Raw genomic sequence first — 20,563 nt, forward strand, 5'->3', positions numbered from 1 at the left:
CACTGTTTGCATGAGAGGGAAAATTTTGCTATTGGTTTTGTGTCCCTGCCTGATCAAACTGACTGTAGGCTTTCGATACTAGTACTAGAAGTTAATATGTAGGCAGTTAAGTGCACACACAATATAGGCTTCTAAGAGAACAGAAATGGTAGTCTGATTCCTGTTTGCTTTCTTTTTGGTGACTAGGAAGACGACCCATGACTGAAATGACAGATGAGTTAAGTTACTGAATCTCATTACTGCTGTTTTCTCAGATCTTACATTTCAGAGTTGACTATGCGTTTCTGAAAAATAATTTGTTTATAAAAAACAGCCATATTTAATAAGAGTGCTCTGTGCATCATGTGTTGGATTTTTGCAACTCTTGCCATAGATTATCCCACAAGACTTAAAAGACTTAAGCTATTCTATAGAGTGTGGATCTATCTAGGCCAAATTCAAACACCAGCCTAGACTAGTGATGAGTAACAGTGAATAAAATAACTTGTTCAGTTTATCTCACAAATGGCCAGCATTGGCTAATGGGTACTCCTCGTCATCTTCACAAGCTATTTTGCAGTGGATATGGGAATGAGCTCACAAGACCGTTCCCTTTCCCCTCTTACACACCTTGTGCTAGAGGTAAGTGTGGTTTGGGGAAGTAAGGGTGGGATGTCATGAGATGAAAGTGAATGTGGGCTTCTTAAATCTTTCACAAACCTCAGTAAAGGCATGTATCTGGGGATGGACAAAGACAGGTGAATTTTTATTTTTTGCCCACAGAGGTTACCCAGTCCTAAATTTACATGCTTTCCTTGAACTGGGAGTTAGAAATCCCTTTTCTCTTCTGTTTTTCTGCTGCAGAAATTCCCAACATTCCCATTATGTGGGCTCCAGAGAGGGGTAAGCAACATCTTCAATCCCACCCAATCATTTCCAAACTAATTCTTTGCTAGTATTTTTTTGCTTTTTAAATCATCATCAGAAATAGCTCTTAGATGCATTTTTCCCATTTGTTTGATTTTCTTGTGAATTCTCATATTTTTGTTTTATAGGAAGGTCCAATGGCCTCCCCAAGTGCTAGGGTCAGACTCATCTGCTGTTTCCATTTGTGTGCTATTCTCCCGTGGATTTTCATGGTTCACTCTGTTGATCTAAACACATTATCAGAGGGCATCTAGATTCTTGGGACTTTTTCACTCATGGTACCTTAAGTTATTGCAAAAGCACTGTCACCCTGCTGCCTTGTCAGTTGGTTAACAGGCTTATGTTTTATCCTTGCTGACAGTTGCATCCAATTACTCATGGGCATTGGTCTTCTGCTACCTTGCCTGTCTGGGGACTGCCTAGCACTCACTACTTTCTCTTCTCTCTACTGCTGGCTGTGTGACATTGTCCTCCCAAAATCTTGGCCCTTTGCCTGACTGTCTGGCATTACCTCTTGACTAGCTAATTGCTAGACTCTGACTACCTCCTGCCCTGCTCATCTGCTGAATGGCGTGCGTTGCCTCCTTATTGTCCCTTGTATCTGATTACTACTCGTGGGCAATGATTTTCCACTGCCCCGTCTCCCACTTGGAGTGCCTGACATCACCTTCCTGCTGAGTGCATCTGCTGACTGCCGAGTTGTTCTTCTGCTGCTTGGCACACCTGCTGTTTGGTACTGCTTTATCAACTTGCTGAATGTCTGGCATTTTCCTCCTGCCTTTTCACATGCTTCTTGGTTATAGTGTCCCCTTGCTGCTCTTTGAGTCTGCTTACTCACTGATACTTGCTCTTTTGCATTCCTGTCCACTTGCTTTTATGCCTGGCATTTTTGTCACATTGTTCTGCCCACCTGCCTAGATTTTATTCCTAAATATGCATCAGTCTGAAAAATTAAGAAGAAAAGTAAGGAATGGGGAGAAAATACTGTCTGATTCCTTCGTGATCTGATTCGGTTAAACATTCCAGCCTAAAAACTGATCTGAGTACCTGATCCAGCTTTTTCATAGATCTGCTTATTCAAATCCCTCTCCCTTCTTAAAAAAAAACAAAAACAAAAACAAAAAACAACCAACCAAACAAGCAAGCAAATAAATAAATAAAAAGCTCCTAAATCTTACTTAATCTTTATTCCATCACCTCATTTGATAGGTATATTACTGCTGTTTGGTAATGCTGTGTTGAGTATCAAATTCAGCACTAAAACAAATCATTAATGTTACATGTGGTAATTCTTGTAGAATCTATGGAAGGTAGGTAATAACAGAAAAAAATTAGCAAACAGTACGTTACTGAGGCTCAGAGATTAAGGGCTGAATGTCAAGCTATGCCCAGTAGACACTGGATCAAAGGAGCTAAGTAAAAAGAATTACAGGTCTCTTATTTGAAGCACAAGTTTGTAGCTAACCTAAAAAAGCAAACTGCAGTCTATTCTAGTTGTTTCCTACTCTGCTGAGCTTTCTGTACTGGAAGAACATTTGGTTACTAGTTTACTGAAACCTTTCTGTCACTTTTTCACAGATTAAGAACACAGACTTGACTACAAGTGTAGGATCCATGGTGAGGGTTCACAAATCATTGATGGAGCTTAATGTATGAAGCACAGTTTTCTGCTTCTTTTCTTTTACTGCCACTCACTTGTCCTCTGTTTTCCTAGTTGTGCAACAGTTTTTAACTTACTATGAGTGTAATTGAAACCATGCTTTTGAATCCAGTACTAAAAAGGAACTGGAATAAATACTTTCTCATAATGAATCCTGTCATAATTTCACGATAAAGTCTTCCTACCCTTAAAATAATTGTCATATCTTATTAACTTCAGCTTTTCAGCTCTCAGTATATTATTATATGTTATACAGTATATTTTGTTTTCTTGCTATCTTCAGAGATACTCTAGATACACTAACTGATGTCAGTCCTTACCAGCAAGCCAGCATCCATGATTTAGTACCTCTTCACTTGTGCCAGACTAGCTGTTGGAACTGAGAGGTATCCTTTGAGATTACAGCTTGCATCTGACACCAGCTTGCCACTGGAGAGTGGCTCCCAGTGTGGCAGACAGCCACAGTGAGAGCCAGCAGTTCTCCCTGGTGTCACACTGACTTCTCAAAATCTGCTATATTGCTTTCTTCAGCTCCAAGGAACCTCAGGACAATAACATCCCTTCAGTGTCCTAGGCTTCTCACTCTTACCAACCCTTCCCTGTTTCTCCAAACATATTTTTTCACAACTTAGCAAATTCTTAAAAACAGCATACTCACAGTCTCTCACTTCCCACCAACTTCGCACCGTTGAGGGTTCTGGCTAAATGAACTGATCTCAGTGGCAATTCACTTTCTGAAAGTTTTAACTCTCAGTGTTACTTAGTCTGTTTTGCTTCTTTCCTACACTGTTTGAGAAGTGGGATCAAATGAGAATGTTAGAAGAGAGAAGAGCATTCACTATTGCACTGTAGGCTGCCGGACAGTTATTGACCTCATTTCTTACCCCACGAACTGCAGGTCCTATCATCGCAGACATACTATTTCAATTAATACAGTTTCTCTAAATTAATGTTACCACAGAAAAACCGCCAGTTTCCAAATAATGTATAAATCTATAAAATTTAAATGAAATACAGAGTAATTCAGAAACTAAGGATAGATAATCACAATGCTTTTCCTTGAACAGAACACATTTTTTCTGGTTGAAAATTGTACCTACTGGAAAATTGTTGTATTGCTGATTCAGGCAGTTTCACAGTAAAAACGTCCATGGATATCCACTTTTCATGTGTAGTGATCATAGAATCATAGAATGGCCTGGGTTGAAAGGGACCATAATGATCATGTAGCTTCAACCCCCCACCACGTGCAGGCCCGCCAACCTCTAGAGCAGGCTGCCCAGAGCCACATCCAGCCTTGCCTTGAACGCCTCCAGGGATGGGGCATCCACGACCTCCCTGGGCAACCTGTTCCAGGGCATCACCACCCGCTGTGTGAAAAGCTATGGTAAAAATATTTTAATCATTTTGGAAAAAAAAAAAAAGTATATTTAGTTGAGAGAATACATTGTAGTTTGTATCTTGTAAATGAGACAAAATTTGGCCCAGGAGTTTTGGGGCTCTAACTTTCTTTTGAAGAGTGAAAAGTATGTATAGCTAACTGCCACTTTTCTAAGAGATGATTAGTTATTTCTCTTAGATGAATCAATAAAGACTTAAGACATGAACAGTAAACACTAAAATTACAACTCTCTCCAACACTTCTACATTGCATGCAAGTTTAATGTTTGTGATTTCTGGAATGAGGAGGACAGAGAAAGCAGATTTCTTTGTCTCCTTGGAATTTTGTTTTCTGTAGTATCTTAATGAGAAGCTGCTGTTAACTCATCAGCACTCTTTGCAGGAAGAAGGTAGTTTTCTTTTGATACTTTAAGCATTAGTAAGATGGACTTAACTACCCTAGCTGGAACTTGTGCTTTTTTCTCAAATAATAGCTTGTCACATTCTTAAAACAGCTCAATATTTTCCATAATAATATTTTATATCCTTGTATCTTTTCCTTGAAAAAGAAATAAAAGTAATGAGGATTTTTTTATTTAACTTGTTCTACACATAGGATTGAGCAAGTTAAACTTTGGTACATATGGTTTCTATGCTATTCTGCATTACTGTCTTTCATCATCCGCATACCCTGTATTGAATGCTGATGTCTGATTTTTTTCTTAAGTTAATATTTCTAGAGCTATTTGTGGTTGTGGTTCTCTGAATGTCAGCACATTGTTCTGGCAAACAGTCATGGGCTGTCTTTGAGAGCTATTACATGACTGCTTAACTATGCCTTTACATCTTACAGCTTAAATGATCAAGTCAAATAATAGGTAATGGACTGAATGTATTCTTTAAATACTGTCTATCGATCACGAGGCAGTAAGGCCAGAATGAGTTTATCTGAAGAGTGTTATGTTTCAACATCTCTAAGAAATTTTTTCATATAATTATATCCATGAGAATCTTGGAGAATAAAAAAAATTATTCAAGGCAGGAGTTGAATAATACTATACAGGAAATTGTCACTTTCACTTTCATAGTCTGTTCAGTTTTTCAGTTCCAGTGAGCACAGCACTCATGTATATCTACATCAGCAACTATTCAGGCACTAGATACATGAATTGTATTACTGAATCTCACTGAATAATCGTTTTTGAGAGTTTTTATGTTATGGAATAAGTTCCTGGAAGGTATTATCACTATACTTTATCATTTACTTGGATAGTGAGGATAACTAATGACAGGATGAGAGGGAATGGCCACAAGTTGCGCCGGGGAAGATTTAGATTAGATTTGAGGAAACATTTTTTCTCTGAAAGAGTGGTCAGGCACTGGAATGGCCTGCCTAGGGAGGTGGTTGAGGCACCATCCCTAGCGCTGTTCAAGAAGCGTTTAGATGAGGTGCCAAGGGATTTGATTTAGTAGTTCAGTGGGTAGGGATGGTGATAGGAGGATGGTTGGACTAGGTGATCTCGTAGGTCCTTTCCAACATAATGTATCTATGAATCTATGAATCTATGATACCATTTAAGTCAATCTTAGGAGAAAATGCTTTTAGTAATTCTTTTGTTTTCAAGGTAAATGCTTGAAAAGTTATCGCCCAATACACCATCCTTTGTACTGTAGAAGATGCATTTCAGGAGAGATTTTTTTTTTTTCCGATCTTCAGCATTGATGATTTTAGATCTAAATTTTTTTGAAGAAGACCTGTGGCAAAAACCCACTGGAGTTCTGTAGGCAATATTTATTCTTAATGTAAGGTAGCAAATAGTAGGAAACAACAGACAATATTCCTTCTGTTCTCAGAAGCACTACAAAATTATTTATTTAGAGAAGTAAAATTGTGGGTATAATTTCAGTTCATTTACTTCCAAGGAGATTGGGCAAATTCTTAGGGGAAAGTAGTTTAAATTTCTGTCTGGTGACTTCATTCTTTGTGTGTGCTTATGAGGATCTGAAAATGATAGATTTTTGTCCTCTGGTATCATAATGATGTAAGAGGGATGTTTTTTTTTTTTTCTCTTTTTGCGTAACACACTTAAACTATAGTGAATCCAGGGTGGGCCCTAGTTTAGCATTAAATTAAAATAACTCTACCCTGTTTCTTCTTTGATATGGGTAAATAGCCTAGAATTTAATACACATAGCCACATGTACAACACAGGGTAATTTTTTAATGAGACACAACTACCTAATGTTAGTTAATGCTCATTACATTGTCAGTTGCAGTAATTGTACAATTCTTACTGATATTATTACTTCTGCTCGTTTCTCTCATTTCTACTCCATGGTTCTGTGATTAGCTGAGAACAAAATTTTTTCACTTCTGAAATTATGTTCTACTTTTAATTTTTAAATAATTTTGCAAACGTTGTGACTGATAACATATATTCTTGCACATAGAGTGAAATATAGAGTAGCTTGAAATAATTTAGGGGAAATTAAGAGTATAATAATAAATAATTTTTAGTTGTATTTTTTGAAGTAGTAGTGATGCATCACTACCTTTACCAGCTTGTCTTTGTCTTTTCTACTTCCGTTGAACACCTGGGGAATGATTCTTATATGAACTGGATTTGAGGTGGGGAACACAGCAGTTTGCACATTAAAAATACAGCTGAAAAAGGAAATAGCAACTTGGCCCTGCTTTGGAACCAAGTGCTAGGACGTGTTTTCAACTGTCATTTTCACAGGTTCATCCTATAACTTCTTCCCCTTGCAAATACTTCATCTTTTGACACTGGTTTAGGGCATACCGTTATACGGCTTTAACATGCTGGATCAGTTGGGCTTCATAAATCTACACAGAGCCTAAATGCCTTCCTCATAGCGCATAAAAGCATTTATTAAGTGTTTTCTTTGTTTGGTTAACTGTTTCTAGTAATGAATATTTGGTGGTTTTATCACAGTGTACAGGGATGAACGGTATCACAAATGTAAGACCAGTTTGGATGGTACAAATACTTACTATTAAAATTTTTGCTTAGCAGTCAGGATTATAAGAAAATTGTTTCTAACATTTATAAATACTGTAAGTTACACTTAGAAGTTGCAAATTGCTTGGTTGTCTAGTTGCAACAATTTCATTAACACTTTCACTTTACCTGTGAGTCAGGTAAATCACTGATTTTTGAAACTTATGCAAATCACATACAGCCAGGTTTGAGTGAAAACTTAAAGACCTGATGAGATACAGATACAAGTTACAAATCCCACAGTGATGTATTTTCTGCTGTATTGATTTAACTTTACTATGTATAAAAATGTGAAGCATCTTTCCCAAAATGTTTGCAAGCTGTAAGCAAAAATGAAGCTGAACTTTATGAAGTACATCTGTTGAGCATTTTGATTTCAGTTGAAGAAGACAAGGTCTCTGAGGAAAGTTACAATAAATATTACTGGCTTTGATCTTCATTATCTGCCATACTTCTAGGTAACTGTTTACAAAAATAGCAATATCACTGGAGTCCAACAGTTAAACGTATTAATGGCTTAGTCATGCCTAAGTTATTAAGGTCTTGTGAGAGGTATCTCTGTCAAGTTGCATTTCTTTTTGTATGTACAGTTTAATTGTTTTGATAGAATCATTTGCCTATATTTTTTTATAAACAAGAAAAATATGTAATTAGGTCTGGGCTTCAGAATCTTATGCCACAGGCATTAGGTAACAACAAATGTTGTCTTGGGTCTCAATGAAGAGAGTGAGGGAATTTGAAGGCAAGTTGTAAGCACAAGGAATCATAGATACAGGGAAAAAGAGAGAAAGAGTTTATATTTAATTTATCAGCAGTAATTGCTGTGACACTTCTATTCCTGACACAGGAAAAATTTGTAAGGTCATTCTGTGAAGTTTGAGATCTTGCTGGCAGCAGAGTCCTTGTGAATATGCTGAGAAAGCAAGCAAACTTCAAATCAGTATTCAAATCAGTCCTGCAGAACTATTGTCAGTGGAAATGTTATTGATGCGTGCAGATACATCGGTTTGTAGATTTCGTTTTTAGTTGACTACATTCATCAAGGTTTCATCTATCTTTGACTATACATCAATTTGAGGTGGGAGAAGGAAAAGGAACAAGTAATGTTAGAATTCCAGTGAAGTTGATAGAATAAGCCACCATAAAGCAGTTGACAGGTTTTATAGACCCACCCAAGCAGTAGTCATGGATGGCTTGTTGTTGAGGAAACAATGGCTATCGGGATGATTCTTTTAAAGTGAATATGAGCAAGTTAATTTCTGTGGATGTGTATTTTGTAAAAAAACTCTAGAATGACAGCAACCACCAATTTCTTGGATCCACCCTCTACCAGGAGCAGCTTCTCGTTGCCTTTGGGATGTAGGCATTGTTGTTGACTTAAATGGATCTGTGACAACTATTTTGACATCAGGAAGAAAGCAATAATCATAATCACGTACGTCTCAAAGCTCAGCCATTGTTTGGTGTATTTCTGATTGCAGCACCCCAGTTCTATGTTAGGGCCATCAGTGGGCTATTCATTGTTATCCAGGACCCATGATTAATGTGATTACTAATAATATCACCCCAACATACTCCTGGACCTGACCAATCACTGTATCATTCACGTTAGGAACCTTATGCAACGTACGTACATTTTCTGTGTACTTCTGAATTCCAAATTCTCTTTGCTCATGCTAACATGTTCGTCCTTTCCTGCACCAGAAACAGTGGTGTATTCAGTATTAACAATGATAAACTGCCGGTTTGCATGAGGACAATAGAAGGCTATTTTCATCTGTACTATATGACTGTAAAGGAACAAGGGATAGTCCTCTGGCAAATCCTTTTAAAATTCCATATTGGTCCTTTGCACAACAATAGCAGGGCTGAGAGTATTTAAACTATCAACCCTATGTTTGCCGCCTTTTGTGCTTTGACATTATTCCCAGAGTTGCTTTGTCTAATTGTTAGTGTAGATGATTTGAGTTTTAGTATGATTTTTTTGTTGAGAATATTCTTGTAGCACATTAGAGATGGAATAATTAAAGTTTCTGTGTATCTTCCACTGAAAAGAAAGTTATTTTAAGACCTTCAAAAGGTACTTCTGGATGGAAGAACTGCCATGGGTAGCAAAGATGGCTTATATCACTAGAAAGTTGCTGACTTTGATGACAGTTCGAGTGACTTTTACGACCACCTTAGCTTTGGTTGCAGTGCAGCAGTATTGTATATGGTAAGTTTTAACCATTTTTCAAATTAAATGAATAGTCAGACAAAGAAAGCTGATTTTGGAGGGCATTAGAGAACATAGTTCTTGTTAAGCCTTCCATCCATTGAAAAGACACATAATATTGGGGTATAGAATTACAAAAATTCAAGGAAAGACAGTATGATGGAAGAATACATGATTGAAAAGTGATGTTTACTCAGTAACTTTCCAACGCATCAAGAGTAACCAACTGCTGCAACTTTTATTTGTTGTTGTACAAAGAGAAGAAATGTATAACTGAATTTTAGATAAGAAGCTGTTATCAGTCTAGCTCCATGTAAGCTCTATTTTCCTACCTGCAAAATAAGAATAAGTAAATAGACAATAAACTCCAATTGCTGACTTGTGGAAAGGAATTACAGACACATGAACTCTCTAGCAGAGATACACCGAATAACCTTTAAGATGGTATCTCATCTGCAAGCTGAGCAAGACAGTATTTGTTACTAATAGATACACTTTTTATACATCTCATTAACAGACATGACTGAAAATTCTGTGGCATATTCAGCTGGTGTATCTTCATATATTTCTTTATTCTTCTGAGGTTTGTGACTTTATGGTCTGCAATTTTTGATGGAGAGGGCAGATAGGTATTTCTTTGATTTGGCATTTCTAAGACTTTTGTATAAATTCTAAAACCCACAGTGCAATAATACGTTATCTGTGCTAATTCTGTAGCCTGTTAAATATAAATTTGTTCATTAATTTGCATAAATAGCTTTATGATATGCTATGGAGAATCATAGATTTGAAGTTTTTCAATAGAAATATTTCCCTACAGAGGCTATCTCAGTCACCTTAATTTAATCTAATTTATTATGACTTCTCAGTCTCTTATTTACATTTTAGTTGAAAAGATAGAACTGTATTACTCTCCTGAAATGCTGAAGGGTATGTAAAATGATTTCTCAGATCACTACTTATTGTTAGAGGTCAAACTTCACCATGTTTAATACCTGAAAGAGAAAGATAAGGAGTTTCTGAGCATTTCAAGAAAAATCCTAGGTGTTATAATTAAATCAGCCTTCAGTGGGTATATCCTCCACGAGCTGCCTGGAAGGGCTTTCACCTAATGTAATTTATATGAAGGAAAAGAAAGGCAGTGAAGCAGCAGAGAGCTCTCAAATCAATTGGCAGCAAGCCATCTGTTAAGCAACCACAACTACGTCAAAGATATCTAAAAATATATCTGGTTTGGGAACAAAATGCTCTAACTCCAATAAAAAGACACTTTGAATACTATCAAAAATATGTTTTGAAATATATTAGATTTATTCATATAGCAATGAGATATAAAAGAAATGTTCTCATAGGCGTTGTTACTAAATCCTGAAAAGTGATAGTTTAAAATAATTATCTAATTGTTAATGCCAATTCTCACAGGAGCAGAAGTTTCATTGCTTCTAGTCCCATTTTCTCCCTGGTCCCCCCAGAGTCTGACAGTTGTATGGTATTCCTTCTTTTGAGTTTTCCCCTCATTTATTTTCTGTCCATGCCACCTTGTGCTGTCTTATTTCCATCCTACTCACTGCATTCCCTTGCCCTCACTTTGCTGTCTAGAAGGGAAGGTGCCAGTACCGTGGTCCCATGCAGCAGGCTAAGGCAAGCAGGTGGTGAGGCTAGCAACCCTGTTGTGGCATTTTCTTCTATGGATTCCTGAGTTTCATGTCAAACAGGGAAAGTCATGAGATAATGACACGTCTTAAAACTCAAAACCATCAGATAGTGTGACTTAATATATTATCTATTGGTACCCTGAAAACGTCTCACTGCATTTATACTAGAATGCTTCAGTTTTGTCCATTACTGTAACATGTATACTAGCTTTTCTGTTAATAGGCTCAGGACATTTCTCCCTTTCATAGCCCAGCAAGACCCCAGTCATCCTCTGATCCTGTCCAAGTGACTGAAGAAAACTGAGTGGTGATATAATAACTGTGTGCTTACCTGCTGATTTTCTTCATTCATATCATTAAAGGCATCTGAAATTGCCCATGAAACAAAGTCTTGCAATCTTAATCAACCTTGCTAGAGTATTGGTTAGATATGGAAGAGCTGGGTCACTGTGAGGCTTTAACAGGCTGCCCCTGTGGGAACGCTGGTGCCAGGCTGTAACTCTTGGATGGGACACAGGTGTGACTGACTTTCCACATCTCTCTTCCACCCTTCATTCATTCTTGAAGGATGTTTCAGAAAACTTGTCCAGCAGCACTACAGTACACTTTTAGGTGGAACTAATAGCCCTTATAGATAGATAAAAACTATCTGCAAATCACTGCAGCATCCTTAATTTCATTCATACATTTAGGTATGGCTAGAGCGGGCTTCCTGGGGTGATGGTGATTTTGTCTTCTGTATGCCACAAATTTAATTGATGTGTTATTTAAGGACATCCTAAGAGTAGACCTTTCAGTGGTTGATTGCAAGAACAGATGTCTCTGTAAAAAGATGTTTATTTAGCAGCAGCCATTTTGGTTACATCTGTCCAGACTGTAGGAAGCGTTCCCCTGTCTGTTGAAGTCTGCCTGCAGAAATGAATACAAGCATATGTATTTTGAAACAAGTATTTTTAGAAACTTATGCTGAGGATTGTACTGCTACTTGGACTTTCTGCCCTTTCAGATTTTGCTGCTGCTTAGTTTATACATTTTTAATAATCACATTGGCTGCTAGCAGTGACATTTTGTGAAGGTCATTTTTCTTGTGAAGTTAGAGAATGGACTTGAATTTCATTCAAGGACTCCCAGAGCTGCAGGGTCATTGTTTGTGGAACTCTTTTGCATCTTGTAATACCTTCGAAGCCTATTTAGAATTTTAACTAATGATATCTTCAAAGCGTCACTGTGCTCAAGGGCAGAAAAGAAATCTCAAAATGCACTTTATATTTAAAACTAGTTTTGAATATCTTTGAAGCATGGCATTAGCTGAAAATAAAAGGCATAGATATATACTTACTGTGTATGCACACACATTTCACGAAGTTTTTCATTGTCAGCAGTGTTCTTACAACACTGCAGAGCATTTTTCTTCAGAATTTTTATTGCATAATAGCTAATTTAGTACCTCAGCTGGTACCCTTTGGCATTCTTCCTCAATGCAGATGTTTTAATTTTGTCTGTATCACTTCTAGCCTGCTTCTTCCCACTTTAGTAGAAAAACAGATGCCAGGTTGTAATGCTTATATGTATACTTTTTTGTTTTTTCCATTTCTATGTAGATATGCTGGAAATAAGAGACTGTGGTAACAGCTACTGAATTGAAATTGTTCAGTTTTGTATAAGCCAAAGTTCCTGCTTCCTACAGTAGCACATACCAAGTTTGCTTTTTCATAAAATATCTAAAGATTTACTTTGTAGTTGTGTCTTAGGCCTTCTGATACTGACGTATTTCTCTAAAACACATTAAATGTTGGTGGTAATGTTTAAGAATAGGTCCAGTGAAATACTTGTACTTTCTTTTGGTTTATTTTGTTTCTCTGATATGTGTATTTCTTCCTGTAAAGTGTTCTTGCTGTATGACCACTGTTTTGGGTGTCCAACCTTTTGACTTGCCTGACCACGTTGAATGAAGAAAAATTGGGCTGAATAGACATTGGTTGCTCTGAAAATAATGCCTCCTATTTGTTTTCATGGAAAAAAAATTCATAACAGATAGAGCACAATAACACTATGTTATAAAGCATGTTCTTAGCTACAAAATGCCATTTTTCAGTGGAGTTGCTGCTGTTAGCTATGCTTGTGAACAGAAGCCTGCATTCTCTACTCCTCAAAATATGCAACAGCAGAGGTGGCCATTGTTAGGTTCACCACTGCTGGTACTCACCACCCACTGCCTCACGCTGCTCACAACCACTGTTTGGTTTCCATAACCATTCTGCAAGCATCATGGAATGTCAGTGAGTGCAGTTTTTTCTGCATGGAGAATTCAGTGCCACACCTTTACTTCATACACACTTCCATGTCAGATGCCATTTTATCAGTTTGCTCCTCTGCTGCCATCTGTCATGTGGCAAGAAAATGTAATGGAATTCTGGTGGGAAGGTTCAGCTTCTGCTGCCATACCTCCAACATCCACCACTGATGCTGTGAGCCAACATTATAAAATAGAAGGCATTACTTTCAGGGTAGCCTTCATAAAATGTGTAGTGTATAAGTAACAAAAAGACTTATTTTAATCTTTAGTATTTTTTATTCAAAGTAAAAAAAAAAAAAGCATAGAACTAGTAGGCTATTTTACTTTATTTTTGCAGAACAAATGGATCAGTCTTTTTCAATGAGTTCTCAAGGTGCTTGTCAGAGATTTTTGATGAAATCTCGCTCCTCTTGTGCTTTATCCTTGAAAACAGTTGTTCACTAGTGTACATGCAGTCAAAAGTGATAACAAAAATAAGATGTGACTGTGAAGAGAGGGATATTTTTCTCTGATAAGATAGGGATTATAAAAACATGGTAGATAAACATCACATTTTCCATTGAGTTGAATATCTGATTTTAATTCAGTGTGTTCCATTTGAAAGTTTGCAGGTAATTTATCTATCAAAAGTGATAACAGAATCACAAATATGCAAAAAAAGAAAATAATTATTTATTCTGCACTCTTAACAGAAAGCACAGCTCTATATTTTTTGCTGTTCATGGGACTGTGTTTAGCCAGTGTATCAAAATGCATGAAATAATTTGCCATAACTTGCATTAGCACTGCATTGTGTCCTCCTCATGTCCTAATTTCAGCTCAGACAGAGTTAATAGCACACTGGCAATTCGATTGTTGTGAGCAATGCATATGCACCCAGTACTGGGCCAAGCCACTCAGTGTGTAGTGTAGTGTGTGGCAGGGTGGGCTAGCTGGACTGGTCTACAGGTTGTGCATGACTGGATTACTGGATCCTTTTCATAGAGATGCCATTGAAAAAACGTTTAAGTCCTGTCTTTCTTCTCTATGAGTTTTGGAAACTGGGAGCTTATAAAAGTATGAAGAACTGATTTATAATTTAATCTTTCCTACAAAATCATTTGTCTGGATTTCTTCCATTATATTTGCTATATCAAACTGAACAGAATATTTAGCTTATTCGATGTGTCCTTACATTTAAGTCATGTTTTTCTGTCTTGATAGCTGTGCCATTAAAGCATAGTAGTTTGACTGAATGTTTTACAGTGGCTTTCCTTATTTTGTGAGCATTGTGAACATTTTAATTGTGCCAAATAATGTAGAATCTTGAATCATAATGTGAATCAAGTTGATCCAGTGAAAAGCAACCACTGTGAGAGAAATGGAAAGAGGGTAGGATTGTAACCTTCCTTTGAGGTATTTTGTCCAAAACCAAATTGGAGGCTGGGAAAACAGAGCAGGTTGGGCATTTAAGAAAATTTATGTTAGAAAGGGAGGACAGAAGTTTGTGAATGTTCCTGGAAAATCATTTTACAGTTGATATCCTGTATAAGAAAAGAACTTAGAGTAGAAGAATTTTCAGACTCCGCTTCCAGGCTTCTCAGTGCCCACAGCATAGAAACTGCTTGTGAATAAAAGCCACCAGCCTGTTTGGAATTGCTGTTTTGCTGACATGATCAAATGGGAAGGCGTCAGCCTCTGGCCATTATCATTACCATTTTACTATTTTCCTGCTTTTCTGCTACGTGGGTTTCCCTCTGCAATTTTTTTGTTTTGTTTTGTTTTCTGCATAGACCAATTTACCCTTCTTGAACCTGGGAAAATCTCAACTGGAAAATGTGACAGATTTAGGAGAAAGAATAAATCTTTATATGCAGTCTACTATTTGCTTATTCAAAATATTCTTTCCTTTCTGCTAGGGGGAGTTGTTGTTTATGTGGTATTTGTTAGTATTTCCTCCATATATAGGGTCTTGACTTGTAAAATGTTCTGTAGATGTCCTTGCAATAAATACAGCTAACAGTGCTTCTTCCCAACCCCTTGCCTTTCCCTATATTACACAACCATAGAAAATTCTATGAAACATATTCCAGTGCTGAGAGTTAATCAAGGGCATCTTTTGGCTTTGAATCAAGAAAAAAGAAAAAAAATAATTTCATACCCAAATTTTAGTTTATGTAATACTTTTCTAGACTCTGTTGTTTTTCGCTCACTTTGCTCTTTAATCTTTGATTGCAGGCCACTAAAGAAGTAATAGAGCGAGAAGCTCCGGGAATGGCTCTGGCAATGCTGATGGGATCCCTTAATGTAACTCCTCTGGGCATGCTCTCTAGGTAAGAGTATTTCCTTCAGGGTGTGAATTATTTCCTAAGAAGTATACAGGGTAGTGGGATGACTATATAGAAATAATTGGAGATAGCTGATGTGATCAAGATTAGAACTCTTAACTTCAGAGAAGTGGCCAAATTCCAGAAATGGTAATTGCATTCTCTTATTTAATTCCCTTTGTTGTCTCTGTTAAACACAGCATCTTTCTGTATTTTCTATGCTGAGCTATTTGTAATATTAATGCATGCTGTTAAACAGCTGTCTTTTCACCCTAGAGCTGTGACATTTCAGTGGTGAGTGAAGAATTTTTCTGTATGTTGTTCATCAAGTATTAAAATGCAAAAAAAAATTATCTTGATAAATATAAACGTATTATTTTGATATTCCTTTTGTTCTAGTATCAGCAAAAGCTCTCCGGATATACTTTCAGATTCAATACATTAAATCCTAGATATTAGTATTTCTTGTTAAGTATTTAGCAACAGGTACTCCCCGTGTTCCTGTTTATCAGTAACACCTCTTGTTATCCTGTATTTTATTCTGGAGTTGATTTTTTTTTTCAAGATCATCAGAATTATGCATCATTTTCCTGTGGTAGATTTATTAATATCAGTATATTTTGTAATTTAGTTTATGCTTGCATGTCATTTCAAGATGAGGGGCTGTTAGAGTTTTTTTGTTTTCTCATTGCATAATAAGAGCATAACAATAATTACATCAGTACTATATAAAGGAGATACTTTCAAATCTGTCTGAAACTCTGTATTCAGATACTTTGATTTATAAGGACGTTTAGGTGAGAATTCTACAAAGCAAAGTGTTTGAAAACTTTACATGTCACTTTGTGTATTTCAGGTGACAGTATTACCAAGGAAACATCTTCAGATTCCAAACTAGCAAATATTTTTGTTTTTACATCTGACAATTTTTGATGTTATAATTGGTGTATTTTGAAATTAAAGCACCGCAAGGCTATATGAAAGAGAGGAGCACTTAATCTAGCTGTTCTGTTTCTGATGAAGAGAAAGATATGCAATTAGGTGACACCGAATAACCAAGCTTAGTCTAGGATGCGGTGTGATAAGGATAGCTGAAAGGATGTTTTAATGGTAGTGGAACCAAACTGCTGGATAGCAACCTGACTTCTGTACATAAGCAGGAAAATATTCCTTAACCTCAAGCTATTTCCAGTAGTCATTGAAGACAGTGGTGGACCATAACTCCTCTGTGAATGTTTAATGAAAATGTTTTGTCAAGATACTGCATGCAGTCATGTTAGACCTGTAAAAAAAATTGCAGTGAAAGCCTTTACTTCAGTTCTAAATGTAATTAGCATAGAAAGGGTCAGTATCTTTACAACGCTGTTCAGATCATAAATTGAAGTTAAGCACATGTGCTATGAAGGAGTTTTTTATTGAATTCTTCCATCCGAAGCTTGACTGTTATAGACAACATTCATAAACGAAATTCTTACAGATACTTATGCATGTAATTCAAAAAAAAGAAAAAATGCAGAACTTCGTTTTGCAAAATTAAGGTGACACTTCTGTAAATGACATGCTGTTTTGAAAATGTTGAGTTTTATCACTTGAACTTTTAGAAACTGTTTTAATTTATTGGCTGTCATCCTGACTATGGACAGCATTAGGAAGTGGTGGATTGTTTTGTAGACTACATTCACAGATACTTACAGCAGATGAGAAGCCTCTGAGATGCTCATGCTGGGGATCCAAATAGTTACAAAAGTTAACTACTGGGAATTATTTTGCATAAGAAAAAATCCAAGGAAATTAGCTACTCAGGAGTTTGGAAATATGCTATCTATGTATATATATTTTTTCCTGTCTTCACTTATAGTTCATGTTTTTCTTTGAAAGAGATACTGTTACACAGTTTCTTTCCATGTAGCTTCCATATTGTTATGGTTTGATTTTTGCTCTTTTCTTAGCTTTATATCCTAGCCCTGTTTTTTCATAAGTTTTGGTAAACAATGAGAAAAATCAGGAGGCACACTTCTTTTCCTCTAGACAAAATCTTCTAGTTATGTTGGGGTTTTTTGGAAGGGGGTGGATTTGGATTTCTTTTTTTCTTTTTTTTTTTCAAAGAAGTATTTAGATAAAAGGTAGAACAGGCAAACTCAAAATGGTAGAAAGCTTAAGAGGAACCCCTTCAACACTTGAGCATATAAGTTCAGCACTGCATCAAGACCTAAGAAAATTGCTGCAGACAAAAAGTAAACTGTTGAATCTTCAGTAGTTATTTTCTTCTTTTGTGAAGGAGTAAGGGACTCTTAGGAAAAATTAGATTTGAACTACTTAAACGTAATTTTCACTTGAGAATTACTTCCTACTGTGCTTTCCTTATGTTGTATCTTAAAAAATAAAAAAAAAAGAATATATGTCTGAATTAATGCAACCAGCATGACTTAGTTGGTGTTTTTTTTACCTGTCAAGAGAAATAGTATTTGATAACCATCAATTACTTTACCAGGCAACTGTTTGAGCAGACAGGAACTACATCAAAGAATGTGTTTGTTGGAAGTAAACAACAGAATTAAGAGTGCTACACAAAACTAGAAAAAATTGTAAAACTAGCTGGTGTTTACACTATCAATTAAATGTTAGAATTTTCCATCCCTTGTCAAACACTTTTTCTCCTTTTCCTAAGCTGTTTCATGAGAACACCAGCAGCAGATATAGATATTAGAAATTGATTTGACAAATTCTAATAAATTATAGGATTTATCTTAAATGTCTTCTTTCTACAGTGCAGAAATTTGCCTACAAACATTTCACTGTGAATTTCTTTCTTTTCAGACCTGTATGTGGAATCAGGGGGAAAACTCTCATAATTAACCTGCCAGGTAGCAAGAAAGGGTCACAGGTAAGAATTGTTCTTGCTGATCTACTACTGAGGACTGATGATAAGTAACTCCCATTGTCCAGAATGGTAGAAAGTACCTGCTACAAGAAGTTTCACAAAATTTAATTGAAATACATATTTACAGAATGCAGCACCCCTGTATCCCTGCAGCAGGCAATACAGTTCTTATCTAATTGAAAGTACTGTGCAACCAGTACAACATTACTTATAGTGCAAGAGAGTGTTATCTGTATCAGGCAATGTTAATGAAAATTCTAACAATCTCTTACACTTCTTGATTTCTTGTCAGCCTGTGCCTGATACTTGAGTTTTCTACAGCTTGCAAGAAAGCACTCTTTCACACAGAAATAAGAGGAAGGCCCAGTGTACTGTAGAACTTACTGGAGAATTAAGAATATTCCCAGCTTTGGTCAGCAAGAGGGGAAAAGGAGCTTAATTTTTAGCAGTATGGGAAATCTTAGTAATTTGGATATTGACTTGATAATATGGCTTCTTTGCTTTCTGGTTATTAATCTCAGCTTAGATGGAATTAACAGTTGATGTCAGGTGTGCCATCTCACATGGCACTCTCTTGCAGTGGTCCTGCAACTCACTGTTGTCTTGTGTAGATGCATGAACAGTACCACCTCCTTCTCATTTAAGTGATGTCTCGTTTTGGGAAGATGCTTAATTTTTGGATTCTTGATTGCCAACACTGCAGCAAGCATCTGTGTCCATGTACGTTCCCAGCCACTTTTATAGGTTTACTGTGATGCAACTTTTATGTATTAGAAGAAAAGAATGGCAAGAGTAGAAAAAAAAGTAGAAAAAAAGTGAAAAATTATTTTTCTTTTGAGAGGGATGAATGCTTTACATCATTAAGTTAAAATACAGAATGATAATTCTTGTCACTGTCTTCTCGATTGTTCAATAAAACCCATTCATATGTCTTGGTTTTCCTGCTGCCTGTTTATATGTTGGCATATAGATGTCCAAAAGGAGCTATTTATGAGCAAGGCCTTGTGTTTGTGCAAAAATCTGCTCTTCATTCTTCTGAAAGTTCAGAAAATCTTCATTGCGGTGTTGGCCATCATTGTGTTATCCATTTGGAGGGAGAGAAGGGTGAATGAGTTAAGGATGAACATCCAAATATTGAATTAGGTACTTCATGATATAAGAAATCAGGTAATGTATGGAGATGATAGACCTGCTGTCAATATACAGCCACAGTGCACAGCTAGAGATCAGATACTGCAGTAAAGTACAGACCGTAGCTGACACAGTGGAGCCTGGATAACTCATTGCAAAAAAAAATGCCACAATTCCTTCCACATCCTTAGCCATTCTCCAGCTTTTTAAAAGTCTGTCAACATTATTATCAGTCACAGTGTTCACTTGAATTACAGAAGTTTCTGTAGTAGTGATCTTTCTTCTTTGAGAGAGTTCAGATAATATAAAACCTGATTCAGTGCCTAATTATCACCCATTCCCACAACAGTGACATCTGGCCTAATACCCCTAGAATAAATGTCAGCATGCACATTTATGATGCTTGTTGCCAAACTACCTTCTCAAGTTTAGAAGCTTAGCTTCAGACTTTCTTTTGCTGAAGGATATAATTCTCAGCCTTGAGATCACCTTGATTACCTTAGTGATCTTTGATTTACCTTTTCAACTTCTTTGAGGTAGGTCCCTTCGCATTAGGGCAGTGTACTCACTTATGTATTCTGACAAGCTTGAGGTAACTGAGCCCCCAGGGAATAGAAACCTCATGTCACTGTTCTGGAACATAGATTGATGTGAAATGGGTCTTTCATTTGTATCTTATCTTGCAAATCACAAAGTGCAGTACCAATTCTTTATTCTATTCAACAAGTGAGATGTGATGTCTCTTGTCATGAATAGAACTTGTCATATACAGAGGGACAGTAGCTTTTGTAAACTGTGCATGAGTTGATGTGTACATGATGTACTTACAGGATATTTTGAAAACTGTTTTTTCCAGCAAGATTAGTCAAGAGACACTTTCTTTAGGAGCAAATTTTTCAGAACCTTTATAGTTTTGAATAACTATTCTACTATTACAAGTATCTGTTATGGTGACAATCATTTCCATAATGAACGTGGAAGAAAACTAAGCCCATATGTTTGATATCTCTTATACAATATTACTTGAGAAAGAGCTATTGCAGTTACTCTTGAGTATCTGCTGTGAGTGATAATTTGTTCATAATTGGAAAAAATTGCCTTTCTGTGAAG

General features: G+C 36.5%; 1 protein-coding gene across 9 annotated transcripts in view; it reads left to right on the forward strand.

Moving 5' to 3' along the window:
• The window catches only part of GPHN (gephyrin), a 254,833-nt gene that overhangs the window by 138,280 nt on the left and 95,990 nt on the right, over positions 1 to 20,563 (forward strand). For 8 of the 9 annotated variants that reach the window (XM_065754037.1, XM_065754055.1, XM_065754047.1 and 5 more), the window contains exons 5-6: positions 15,353 to 15,447; positions 18,259 to 18,325. In XM_065754037.1, coding sequence (XP_065610109.1) covers positions 15,353 to 15,447; positions 18,259 to 18,325 — 162 coding nt within the window. Of the gene's footprint in view, positions 1 to 843; positions 883 to 15,352; positions 15,448 to 18,258; positions 18,326 to 20,563 lie in introns of all 9 variants that reach the window. The other variant, XM_065754106.1, reaches the window with a different exon arrangement.

The sequence above is a fragment of the Cyrtonyx montezumae genome, unplaced genomic scaffold (assembly GCF_038088225.1).
Source record: "Cyrtonyx montezumae isolate F1298 unplaced genomic scaffold, pur_monq_1.0 scaffold_10, whole genome shotgun sequence".
NCBI lineage: Eukaryota > Metazoa > Chordata > Aves > Galliformes > Odontophoridae > Cyrtonyx > Cyrtonyx montezumae.